Source organism: Phaenicophaeus curvirostris, chromosome 3 (assembly GCF_032191515.1).
Source record: "Phaenicophaeus curvirostris isolate KB17595 chromosome 3, BPBGC_Pcur_1.0, whole genome shotgun sequence".
In the NCBI taxonomy this organism is placed as follows: Eukaryota; Metazoa; Chordata; class Aves; order Cuculiformes; family Cuculidae; genus Phaenicophaeus; species Phaenicophaeus curvirostris.
The window spans coordinates 52,116,111-52,129,543 of NC_091394.1; the positions used below are offsets into that span (position 1 = coordinate 52,116,111).

Consider the following 13,433-nt stretch of genomic DNA (forward strand, 5'->3'; position numbering starts at 1 on the left):
TAATATTGACTAAGGTAAAAGCAGGGACTTTGCTTTCACATTTCTTCTCCAGAAAAGTAAATCTGACAAAACCATGCTACTCGTGCTAGACGGAAAGCTCCTTAAGAAGGCAGGAGTAGTTCTGTAAGGTAAGAAATGGCAGTCGCTTACCTGAGACATCTTGAATGACTACAGACAGGTTTGAGAGAGCCTTTTAGGGATGTGTCCCACCGCCTGTCAGAAGACAGTTATTTTCCCTTGTGTGTTACCGTGAATGGGACCATAGCAGAGCCAATATAAATGTTCTTCAGGGTAAGGAATTTCGCAGAGTTCCATAAAAAAAACACATACCAAGAAAAAAATTCCCCAAGAAGCAGACTTCATGTGGCTTTTAGCATCAGAGCAACTTTGCTACTTTGGTACCAGAAGAAAATAAGTGGCTATTTGAAATATTTTTGTTCACAACTGAGAAGCATCTTTCTTCAAGCCAGTGCAATGCAGACACAAACCTCTTCCATCTAAAATTTACATGAATTTATAAACATTTTATCAAGCAGCGTCAAGCAAGACAGACTAACTTGGAGTAAGGGGAAGAAGTCAGTGTTCATTGTCTGCCATATCTAACTGATTTATCTGGGGTGTTTGTACTCAGAAAGATCACAGTGAGCTTTACAGCCAGCTTGTAACAGAGCTACAGCACAGCAAAGATCACATCACCACTACTAAAATTATCAGGTGAGAACTGAAACATTGTTTAGTTCAACTGCTTCAAGGGAGTATGTTCAAGTATGTTTTACAGTGTTATGGGGTAAGTACTAATGCCTTTTAAAAATAACAGCAGTCCCAGAGGAAATAGAATACTAGTCCCATCCAGGTGTAAGGCCTTAGAAATCATTTAAGGTGTTATTCCCCAAAACCACCCTTCTGCACCTTTTTAGCCCCTGAAGTTCAGAAGGACATAGGCTACAAAAGACTGTCATTGAAAGGAAATAACAAATTGTAGAAAGGCTAGGATAGGAAAATTCCTAAAGCCTTATTACTTATCAGTAACTTCCCTTGGAAGCGTCTGAAATGCAGAAATAATATGGATCACTGCCAAATCCCATTTCCAAAACAGGCTGACAGAATTTCCCAAGACAGCTGCAGGGTCTAAAGGTCAGTCATCCCCTTCCCCTCAGTGCAGTCCTCTGATCAGGATTTAAACCTATCATGGGTACAAAACCTGGTTCCGCATTTCTAGAATAAGAACCAACCTGAAGCTTGATGAAAGAGAATTGACTCAAACATCTTTTTTTTCTTGTAAAAGCATTTAAGATGCATAAAAATGATTTACTCTTTGTTCGGTTCACTAGACCTAATGCTGACCTAACACTAGTTTTGAGAGTCATTGCTACAATTTCAAAGCATCTGAGCTGGAAGATTCTCTGATCAAGACAAAGCTCCTATAGCTGTCCAAAAGACCTGAGTGCTCATAAAAGATGACCTCTACCCCATCATAACAAAAAAATAGATTTCCAGTTTTGGCTTTCTCAAATCTCTCTCCTTCTGTAACTTTTAACAGTCAATGTAAATTAAATAAAATTCATCTACCATTTCCAGTTTGTTGGTTCCAAAAAACAATAACGTAATTACTATGTTTAAAATCCTTTTTTTGCATAAATTATGGAAGACAGAAAATCAATGTGCTAAAGTAGCCTTTTGCTTATTTAACATGCACTTATAGTTTAAGTCCTGCCCTTTATAAAAGTTTTCCTTACTTAACTATGCATAGCCAGGCATTCATTTTTATATCCCGCTCTACATCGTTTCTTCCCCCACACTGCTAATTAATATGGAAATGGCTTTAAAAAGGTCATTGGCAATTTTGACACATTACTGAAAAATCAAGGCTTTCTTACAGCATCAAGGTATAGTTACAAATACACAAGATAAATACTAAAACCATGGAATGTCCTGAGTTGGAAGAGACCCACAAAGGATCATTGAGTTCAAGTTGAAATGCTGTAATTCCAGTCTGAGAGGACTGCTACCTCTCTATGTTCACAGGCATCATTGAAAACAAGAGGAAGAAGTAAACATGGCCATAAAAAGCACAGGGAGGAGGAGGTATCTCACATGCAATGTTTAGTGCTCTCCAACTCAGACTTCTGGATTCACCTCTGGAAGTCACAGTCAAATTATGTAAATTATGGTTCAAGTGCTGAAGAAGTACTGACGCGACACCATGCTACAGAGCATCACCCACAGACTAACTCCTTGTCCATTGAGTCTTCCCAGCACAGAAGGGACCGGGGCCTGGATCCCCCTCCTGCGCCTCCAACTCTCTTGACAGACTGTGCAAATGCAGTGTTTTTGCTGAGTCTGAGCTTCACACTGTTCACAATAAGGTCCTCGACGACTGTGAATGTAGATATTACACCCAGGCAGACTGTTGCAAGTGAAAGGCAGCAGAACTGCTGTATGTGCTGTGTTTGCAAATGAATCATTGTAACAGGTTTGAAACATATTTAGTAATGACTAGTGTCCCAACAGGACTTTTTGATAATGCTCCATGACCGCAAGGCACTTCCTTGAAGGACACCATCTGATGGGCACTAAAGTTAACAGGGGCTTCAGGGTAAGAACGTCCAGGTGGCAGATGATTGCCAGGATCTGCAATTTATTTTATTTATGCAACCCGCAGCATAATCACACAATCATTAAACTGTCAGTCTAGAAATGATCCAAAAATGATGCAAGCTCTGTTATTTAGATAATGAACATCAAACTAAAGAGCCAGCCATTGATGTGGAACTGAAAATTTTTAATTCCCAGAAATAGCACAGACCAGTTTGCTGTCACCTGGGAACTTGCCTTCCAAATTTGTGCCAAACTGTCTCCTATATGTAGCTTATATTCAGTCTAGGAGCACTGAATGCTAAAGAAGTGCACACAACTTCTCACAAATCTCAAATGCATTTTGTGTTCTTTTTATTTACTATAGTCAGGGCTGCCCAGGTAGGAGAAAATAACGTCAAACCAGGCACCAGATCCAAAATTAGCATTTTATTCAGAACGTTGGGGTCAGAGGTGTATCATTCATATTCTGGTACACAATACAGAGGCAAAGCTGTTCTCAGAAGTCTCTCCAGTTTGAAAGCTCCTTCCCCCTTCCCTCCCTGCCCACAAAACATACTGTATATTTACTCGTGCCACCAGTATCAGGCCAACTCCCCCCCACCCCCCTCTTTTTTTGGTACAAATTATGTAAAACTTTTGTGCTAAGAACTTTTCTCCCTCCCCAAACAAAAAAAATAATAAAAATAAAAATAAAAAAAATATTGAGTACTCTAACTACAGTTCAACAATTGAATCAATGTCGCTTGTTTGCAACCTGTTTTGTAAATACTTTATCCATAACGAAAGATATAAACATGCAAAAACCTGAATCCATAGTCCAAATAATACATACACGTGTTCTGAAGTTTCTGCACTTCTCCACAGACTATGCCAATAAAACATTATGTACACATACCATTTTTACAGTGAAGTGGGAAAAAAATACTAGAAAATAAAAAAATGAAAAAAGAAAAGTGTACATGGTTTAAGACCAAAATGTGTCTAACATTCTAGCGTAAGAAAAAAAAAATCAATTCTGCTACAAACTGGCGATATGAAAACTCCCTTTATTTGCAACCAGCTGCATACATTTTAGAATTTTAGTGAAAAAAATCCCCTAACATCTAAAACTAGAAGTAATGTACATTGTTCCACCTCATGGCCTTCTCTCCCAGATAATAAAATTGTTCCATGAGGATTTTTTTGTTTTTAATCTCCTTATTTTAATAAAAGCAATGCGATGTAACAAAAGCATGTTGAAGCATATTGTGTTTCACCTTACTCCTCCCCACCCCAACATATTTAGCCTCTTTAATGCATCATTTCATAAATCAGTACCATTAAAGCCTTAAACATAAAACTAATTCCGATCTGAAAAAGGTACAAAAAGGCACATAAAATCCCAGTGCTTCTGTACTGTAAAATTCAAGTGTAACTGAGCTCAATATTTTTTTCCAAACAGCATTGGATCACTGATATTCCACGGAGCCCAAATTGGTTTGCAGCCTAAGCCAAAGCCTTCAGCAAGCACTTGTGCTAGTAGACTACAAAGTTAAAGCCTAGCTTCTGTATGCTTTTGGGGAATATCAGTTGAAATGTTTGTACTTGTCCAAAAACAAAGTTCACTTTGAAGTTCAGTCATCACCTCCACCATACATATCAGCAAGTTTCTTGAAACGTGGGCCCCAGTCATTTAGGTAGTCATAGTCTTGCTCACCACCACTACTTGAGGAGTTAAGAGAGCTCAGGGATCCAGCAGTGGAGCCACTTCCTTCATAGTCAAAGACTAAGAGGGAGTCATATGGTGGAGCCGTAGGGTCATTGTCGGCTGCTTTAAGTCCCTGCAAGAAGAAGATGGAGAAAAAGAGATAAATTTCTCTACTTGAGAGAGAGGCAAAACATAACTGGATATCACAGTGCAGTCATCAATCAACACTTGAGAAAACAAAGTTCTTGTTGTTCTGCAATCCAATTCCACAGTATTCATACTTTTTAAAACTCTAGCAAGAACTTATTTCAATTCCTTTTAGAATGGCCAGGTTTCCAGCATTACAGCATTGACTATTTCAAATGTAGCTGCAAATACAGCTCTAACAAAACCGTAAGAGAACACCATGGCGCTAGGACAGATGCTAATAAATATAGTTTCAGAGCTACACAGCTCACAACCTGCAGCATGAGCAATATGGGACTGGTTAAACAGACAGATGGGGAAGGAGAAATAGGCATGTTTGCAAAGATTCACTTTAACAGCCATCTCACGTGGCCAGTAACATATCCACTGACATTGCTGGCCTGCAGTCCATCTGTGTGTGCCAAAAGCCATATTTAGTCAGTCCTGTAAAATTCATGTACCTCTGTAGGCTGCTGTGAGAAATAGATACAATATGTTGGCTCAAGCCTTATGTGCTTTTCCATAACCACCCATAAGATTCCACCTGCTCATCAGAAAACACAAACAATGATATCAAAGCTAAACACAATATTATAATCCTTTTTGTTTCCTCATTTCAAAGTGTTCGATACACAAATATTTGGTCTTCAGTAATTTTAACTTTCTACTGTCTAAATAACCTGAACTAAAACAACAGAAATTGAACAAGAGGAAAGTAGATAAGGAACTACACTTCTTCCAGAGGAAAGTCTCTTCCCTCTCTGTTTTCTTACACAGGTCCAAACATAAACAGTAAGTTTCATTTTAGAATATGAGACAATTGGTCTGTGCTTATCCTGGGAAGATTTACACATTGAATAAAAACGTTGGCGTGTAAAGTTAAAAAGCCTGTTTACATTTTGGATTTTTCAACATCACCATTTCTTTGACGGGATTAGCAACGCCTTTTCAAGATCTTCCACTTTGAATAGGGTCTATTCTGGCAACCACTGACAACGAATAATATATCTTCTGGAGGCTGAGCTAAGGTTTTAAATTGTTCACTGTTAATTTGCGATTTCTCCTGGGTTTTTAGTTTTAATGTTTATTTATGTAAAGAATGGCTTTATTATACTCCCAATTATTTGAAGGATTGAGTGTGCCTCCTTGGATTATTAAACATATTCTGTTTTTAGAAAAGTATGTTTTACTCTTAGTTGTGTTTAGTCTAAACGTGACATAATGGAAACGGACGCTTATTTTTCTTCTAGAAATATATGTATCGCTAAACCCATTAATTAAAGCAAATGGCACTAATAAAGCAGAAGTGAATCCTGTTTTTTTATTGCCTATCTAAAACAATTCAGAGGTGTGCAAAATGTACCCAAAATAATTCTGCAAATCAGTGGTGGAAAGGCCCAGCGTATTTATCAAGCTTATGACCTCTAATCCAGAACACATTTTGGTCTTAAAATGATCTTTTCATGCAGTACAACATCAAGCAGGTTATTAATAGCCTACATTAGAAACGCAACAACAAATTATCTGATAAGAATAATTGGTGACGCTTGTTATCTCTCTCTGTGGAATTTTCCATTCTGACAGCCATAAACAGGGCAAAAGATTTGAGATTCTGAGAAGGCAACAGCAAGTGTTGGAAGACTCGCCTTATCCAGCTTCAAAGCTGGGAACAGTTCTAAAGCTTTCTCTCAATTTCTGCTGCTGAAGCAGAAATGCAACTTTACTTCTTCAGCAGTAACCGGTCTTACAAAATTTACATCTTCCCTTAAGCCTGCTTGGGGTGACAGACACCCATGCTTCTCAAACACAGGTGACAGGAAAGGGGAATAAATACCACTTGAGCTCAAGGAGTACTGGGGCATGAATGCCAGGTAGCAGTGTGTAAGTCATTTAGAAAGCTGGCTTGGAGAAGAAATGCTATTTCCCTGCAGTTTTGCCTAGTAACAGTCACCCACCCATGGGATGCTAATTTATTAAAAATCACTGAACAAAAACATTTTCCTCTATCACTGCAGAAATTCTGATACCTATCAGCCATCCATATCAAGGCGGCAGGCACGCTCTTTTCCACCTTGTTTTTTTCCAAAGGAGCTGGATTTCTCTGCTATTTGCTGCCAGTATCATGATAGCATTTAAAAGAAAACTGGTTTTGAGCTACTGTCTTACAAGCTACCATCTCATTAACAATTTCACTCTTTCAAAGGTTGCGCTTACTGGATAATCAATTTCATTCAGAGAATGTAGCCACAGGCTATGTTACAGACTTATTGATTCAACTGCACAGCCCAAGTAGCACTGACATTTGCACCTTTCCTGGCTAAAAAATTCCTCAGATTCATGTAATAGTGACTGAACTTAGTCTCTAAACTCTTCAAATGACAACCAAGTTTTCTGCTATGTTCGTGTGGCATGTTACATAATAAAATTGTAGTATTTCTTTGTCATTTTATTACTTTCCCCCTGCTAAGCATATTCCCTGAACCTACCTAGTGCACTGTGCTCTGCTTTGCTGTTGGGTTCTAGAGCATGTCCAAAACTGGAATTACTGGATGTCAGCTTTGGCAGTAAAATTGGCTCATGAAGCTCCTTTCGGTTTCAGGATCGCCACCTGGTTTTTTTTTTGCCTTTTATGCCATTCCTTTCAGTGGGTGGTACCACAACCAGCTGTACTGGCACAACTGAAAAGGCAACGAATGGCTGCCAAGAATGGCTTTTACTGATTTTGCTGCTACAGTATTGTCAACCGCTTTCAAAGAGATCTCTCAGTTTTTCCTAGATGTGTTCAAGAATCTCAGAGCAGAGTTGTCAGAGTTATTTGGTTTGCAGCTTCCTGATCTGAAAACCCTAAGTTTTTGCTAAATACAGAAGCTCATTCAACAAAAGAATTGCTGGGGCACATACGTCAGATTAGGTAAAGTTGCTGGGAGACAGTGAACATTTCCTTGCACTCTCTATACCACCAGCACACAACATGCAGTCACAGAAGAGCCACAAAGGCCTGCTCAAGACCTAGGACAGACAGAGGAGCAATCTTGCTTTTTTCTCTTCCTTTATTATATACATATTGTGACAACTTTCACTAAGAGGGGACAAAGAGCATAAGATGAGAAACTACAGTACCTTGACTGAGGAACAATGGCAACCTTGAGCTACATTTTCCTTATAACATGTAGCTTTCTCAATTTGCCTCAAATCAAGGGAAGGCAAACCCTCAAAAATCTTGAACTAACACGAAACTTTACAAAATCTCATGTTTTTATTTTCATTAGTCCTTCTACTTAATCAGATTCCACGGACTTTTGATGATAATTAAAGGAAGAACAGAGTACAACAAAGAAATAAAAAAAAAAAGTTGTTTAAATCTGGAACTGTTTTTCTAATTGTCAAGAGAAACCAGAAAACATTGAGGAACTCTATGATGCTTGGAGGTGCACTGTATCAGCAACCATTTACACAGACTCTACTGAGGTTCCTCCATGTCCTCATGGGATAAGACCTTTAATTTGTAATTTAATTTTCATTTACCTCAGGCTACGTCCTCTATTGATTAGAAATATATTCTTAGCCACAAACTCTCCACATCACAATATAATTCGTTTAAGATTTCAAGGGACAGCACAGGTGGTTCTTGAAAACAGGACTAACAAAGCTACTTCAAACAGGCCTACTTTATACTGTCCTGCAAATCCTGACTATTCCAAGTATCCATTATGCTCCACCCTCTGCAGGTTATGTTTTAAAAAGCTCAGAATGGAAAATAAGGTCTACAGAGGATTCTTAATAACACATGACTTATTTCACTGACTTGTTTGTACACTGGACTGGAATAAAAGGTGTTTTTTTCCCTTTCTGCCTTAAATTAGAAATTCATCTATCTGTAGAAACACACAAAACAACAAAGTCCTCAAGGTCATTTAGTTTATGCCTGCAAAACATACTTTGATTATACTCTGGAACCTTCTTATTTTAGAAAGTTCATAAGTCTGTAAGTGTTATCTTAACTTTGTAAGTGTTATAAAAATATTTGAAGTTTTTATTGTATTTGTAACTTGTTTTTCAACGTAGAAGTTATTAGAACACTACAAAATACTCATACTTCTGTATGTCTGATTGCGTTAAGTAGATTTAATACAACAGATGACAGCTAGAAAACAATATGCCAGAAGAAAAAGAGTACTTCCAACAGGAAAGAAACAAAATGACCCACTAGGTCTTTCTCATTTCTTGTTTCTATAGCTCAGTAATAAAAGCAGGGGGAAAAAAAAACTAAAACACCATGCCTGCTGGGCAATGGCACTTACAATTCTCCAATATCTTAAATCAATAACCTATAGTTCTTTTCTGGTCAAAAGCTAGAGTAATTCAGAGGCTAACCTGAACGATGTTGGCTGTGTGTCTGAGGTGCTGGCGAGCATTAAACGGACTACATTTATTCCTGCACATGGCCCAGAATCCCAAAGCATCATGCTCATCAGCATGTCCAGGAATAGGGCCAAGTCTTCCAAAAGACCAGACGGATTTCCAAAAGTGTTGCATCTTTTTAATCCACTAGGGTAATGCAGACTTTGCTACCAAGGTACTGACAACTCAAAGGTAGCCTCCCCCAGCTCAGCTAGCAACTGGGCCAGTTTTGCAGATGGCTTGTGTTAGGGCTGCTAAAAGGAAAAGTTACAGTACGACTTGCAGTTACAGTGTTAGAAAGTTCTTTGTCTGGTAACGTCGAAGCTGGGTGCATAAAGAAATAAATTCTGTGCTTTCTTATCTTGCTATGTTGTTTTCACAACTCAGCTTGTCTTCTGTATGAACTGCCTGGGTTTTACCCAAGATGTTTCTTCCATTTACTCCAAGTAAAACTGAGAGGAACTTGCCAATTTGTCTAGGTATAATCTTGCCAGGCCTGCAGGTGGAATTCTCTTAACCTGTGCAGCCTGAATGTTTATGCTATAAGTGCTGATAACTTGGAAATTTAACTGTAATAGCGAGTACGACTGCAAAGCTGAGCCCCTCTCCCAACTTTTTAGAGTCACATTTGACATGAAATTTTAACATAAAACATGAGTTAAGATGAAACTGTTTTGGAGAAATATAATATGTCCATTTTGCTTGGAGTTCTGGTAAAATATGTAGAGCACTGACAACCTTTGGGTGGCTACTGTCTGCTTGAGAGAGGGTTAGGTGGAATGCTCCATAATAAAATGGCACATTGCTGTGAAATCCTGAGAAATAACTAAAGCAACTAAATACAACACTTGTAACACAGAAACTAGCTGTTGTGGTTTGAACTAGATTATAATCAGTTTTCTGACTTCAGATCTAAGTAACTTCATTATCTGAAAGTTAACTGAATGATTTTCAGACAGTGTTCCACTCTAGAAGTGATAACACATGACCACTGGTATGCAGGAAGGCCATTGCTTATACTTATTCCTATAGTAAGCAAGGCCATTGTCAAGCTGGTGAAAAAAATGCCACGCCTCCAGGCAGAGGTGGACAGGACAGTTGACCAACTGATTATTCCATCCCATATACGTCATACTTGGTATAAAACTGAAAGGTTACGAGGGTCTTGTTCTATTCTTTGATGGCCAATGTCCAGTGAGGACCTCATGTGTTTGTTTGCCCTTGATCCCAGATCTGTACGTTCCTGAATCCAGTTCTTGAAAACTGTTCTTTGAAAACCCTCCTAGCCTTGGATCCTTTTCTTCTCTATGCTCCACAGCATTTGTGGTGATGTATCATCACCAAGCAGTGGAGTAGAAGTGCAATTTCATACATTTGTATATATTTTATTACTTTCTTATTATTTTCATCATCATCATCATCACTACTACTTTTTCATTAAAACTGTAGTTTTAGTTTGCAACCCGCAAGTCTTTTCTTCTCATTTCCCTTACTCTGGGGCTGAGGGGGGAAGAGAATTGGAAGCTAAATTGCTTGGGTTTAGCTGCTGAAATTAGCCAGGGCAGGGCTAAACCATGACACTACCTTATACATTTCCTTTCAATCAGTGGATATACTCAATTCTGAGCTAACCTGCAGACAAGAAAATTTCCATCTTTTGTTTAATTTCACATATATACATATATATCTCCAAGGTTAATCTTATTTCAGAGTCAATGACATTATTTTACTATGTAAAAATAACTGAGAGAAGCTTTCTCTTTTGGTGGATGGCGAGGGGAAGCATAAAGGGAGGTAATGACCTTATGCAATAGACAGCAGTAAAATAAAAACTCGATGCTTGTTTATGAAGAAGCAAATTTGTTTGTTTACAAAGGCTTCTAGTGATAGGACCAGGGGCAATGGGTATAAACTGGAGAGGGGCAGATTTAGACTAGACATAAGGAAGAATTTCTTCTCCATGAGAGTGGTGAGGCACTGGCCCAGGTTGCTCAGGGAAGGTGTGGATGCCCCATCCCTGGAGGTGTTTAAGGCATGGAGGTGTTGGATGGGGCCTTGGGCAGCCTGATCTAGTGGGACACATCCCTGCCCATGGCAGGGGGTTTGGAACTTGATGATCTTTAAAGTCCCTTCCAACCCAAACTATTCTATGATTCTAAACATATTGGGTTAAATCAAGACAGCATGTACTTTTTCTACAGCTCCGTGTATACACATTGATGCTACAACTTCCAGAGCAATAACCTACTGCAAAATAGTGCTGCAAGAACTTGCTAATTCAAAAATTGTAGGAGGCTGGACAAACTCTGGCCCCTCTCTGGGTCTCCAGGGCAATCACAGACATTCCTTGCTTTGGTTCTGTGAGAGAGCTTGATAACTTCCTTGACAACAAGAAAAATCAGACTATTGAGGATTATGGGTTCTTCCTGATTGCCTGCCAGGTGGCTAGTGTCTGGTCACAGCTGTATGAGAACAGGATGAGAAACTCTTGATTGTTTGGAAGACAATAAGGAAGCACAAGGGATTTCTTGTGTGCACACTGCTCTGGCCAACAATGTGGGCCCTTTATTTCCCTGTATCTCCACTACGTTTCTGAAGCTGATTACAACTGCAGTATTTAGAAGTGCAAGGCATGCAAATATCATCTTTGTTGAGACATACAAAAATACAGCTCTACCCCAAACCTAGAGTCTCTTAAAATACATTGTCCTATGAAAACATTTGTAAGTTTCCTCCTAGATATCTCCTCACAGATTTCTTTTCTACAGTTGTATTGCTGTATACCTTAAAAGGAACAAACTCAATTTCCTGCAGCTTGCTAAAACAAAAGACTTAAATATTTTCATAGAATCATAGAGTAATGAGTTTGGAAGAGACCCACCAGATCATCGAGTCCAACCATTCCTATCAAACACTAAACCATGCCCCTTAGCACCTCGTCCACCCGTGCCTTAAACACCTCCAGGGAAGGTGAATCAACCACCTCCCTGGGCAGCCTGTTCCAGTGCCCAATGACCCTTTCTGTGAAGAATTTTTTCCTAATGTCCAGCCTAAATCTCCCCTGGCGGAGCTTGAGGCCATTCCCTCTTGTCCTGTCCCCTTGTCACTTGGAAGAAGAGGACAGCACTCTCCTCTCTACAACCTCCTTTCAGGTAGTTCATCTCATTTTCCTTTAAAACAAACAAGAATAAACTCCTTGGCAAAAACAGTTCTGCAATACTTGTCCAGCTCTAGTTGACAAGGAAGATATGAGAAAATTAGAGAAAATTATTTACTACTATTCATATACAGACCATAGCTTAATTTTAAGTTGTAAACTCTGGGTTAGTTATTTGTTTCCCTAGAACCAGTAAGCACAAGAAACAAAAATTCTACCTGAGTACCACAAAATCAATGATTTAAGACTGGTGACAGAAATAAATATTTGTAGGAGAGTTTCTTTCAGAATTGTGAGCGATCTGGTATAATCTGAATCATGCTTACATTTATCATTATTAGACTGACGAATCAAAGATAATGCAAAGACTTTTAAAGCTCTATGACAAGACAAGTATTAAAAGCACTTATGTAACGTTTAATTTATCTGCCCTGCTCACTAATCGTATTTGATGGAATTCTTTTGGTCTTACTGAAGGAACTGAGTTTCCACTATTATCTGGATTCAAAGGGTAATGTACAAGGAAAATGAAAATGAACTTCTTCCATTATTAAATTACTGTGAATTAATAAATGAATTTAGGCTAAACTATAATTTTGTTAGTCTATTTATTACTGGGAACCCATAGAACAATCCCGCTTGGAGATAGTGTGGTTGCAGCTGATAACGTATTATGAACGTAATTAATACAAATGTACAGAAGCTAATTGATGTATCTTCCCTTTCTGTTTGAATGAGTAAATTAAATTTGTCTGCACTTTAAAAGAACATATTTACATCTATCTAGCAAGACAATTTTAATTATCTAAGTAAGTTTTAAAGTTATTATGCTCAAACATAACAGCTACTCATGCATAGTGTAATAAACAAATTATAAAAGCTTATCACATTTTTCTCTCCTTTACCTCATTAATGAAGTCCCCAATGTCCCCAGGATGAGGAGCAGCTGATCTGACTGGATACTGAGGTTCTGCATGGATTGGCCTTTCATCAAGACGTCTGATTCCAACAGGTTTGATGGCATCTGGTTCCACAGTGTCAGGCTGCTGGAGCTGGCTCAAGTCATAATCCTGCAAAATATGAAACAAAACTAGTATGTTAAGAGAATTTTAAACAATATCTGTCAGGGGAAACACAAAGAGGAAAAATGGGAAAATGCAAAGTATCATTTCACCCATTTTCAGGGTTGTAATGCTTACTGAGAATAAGTCAATAGCATTATTATTTGCATACCAACAGGATGTTATTTGACTCAATACTCCCTGAATCTACCGTTTTGATTCTATTCCATCAGTTTTGTAGAGCTTCTTGTAAGTTTTCCATTGAGAATCAAGGATTTGAGTAGTACTACTAAAAGACTAAACACTGTGCCTGGTAATGACGATTTACTGCATAGAGCAAAGA

General features: G+C 38.5%; 1 protein-coding gene across 1 annotated transcript in view; it reads right to left on the reverse strand.

The window, feature by feature from the left end:
- Window positions 1-3,775: 3,775 nt before the first annotated feature.
- Window positions 3,776-13,433, reverse strand: part of CDH2 (cadherin 2) — a 112,224-nt gene continuing 102,566 nt past the window's right edge. Inside the window, exons 15-16 of the mRNA XM_069854018.1 lie at window positions 12,935-13,099; window positions 3,776-4,418 (exon numbers count right to left, since the gene is read on the reverse strand). Of these exons, the coding sequence (XP_069710119.1) occupies window positions 4,212-4,418; window positions 12,935-13,099 (372 nt within the window). The 3' untranslated portion in view covers window positions 3,776-4,211. The remainder of the gene's footprint in view (window positions 4,419-12,934; window positions 13,100-13,433) is intronic.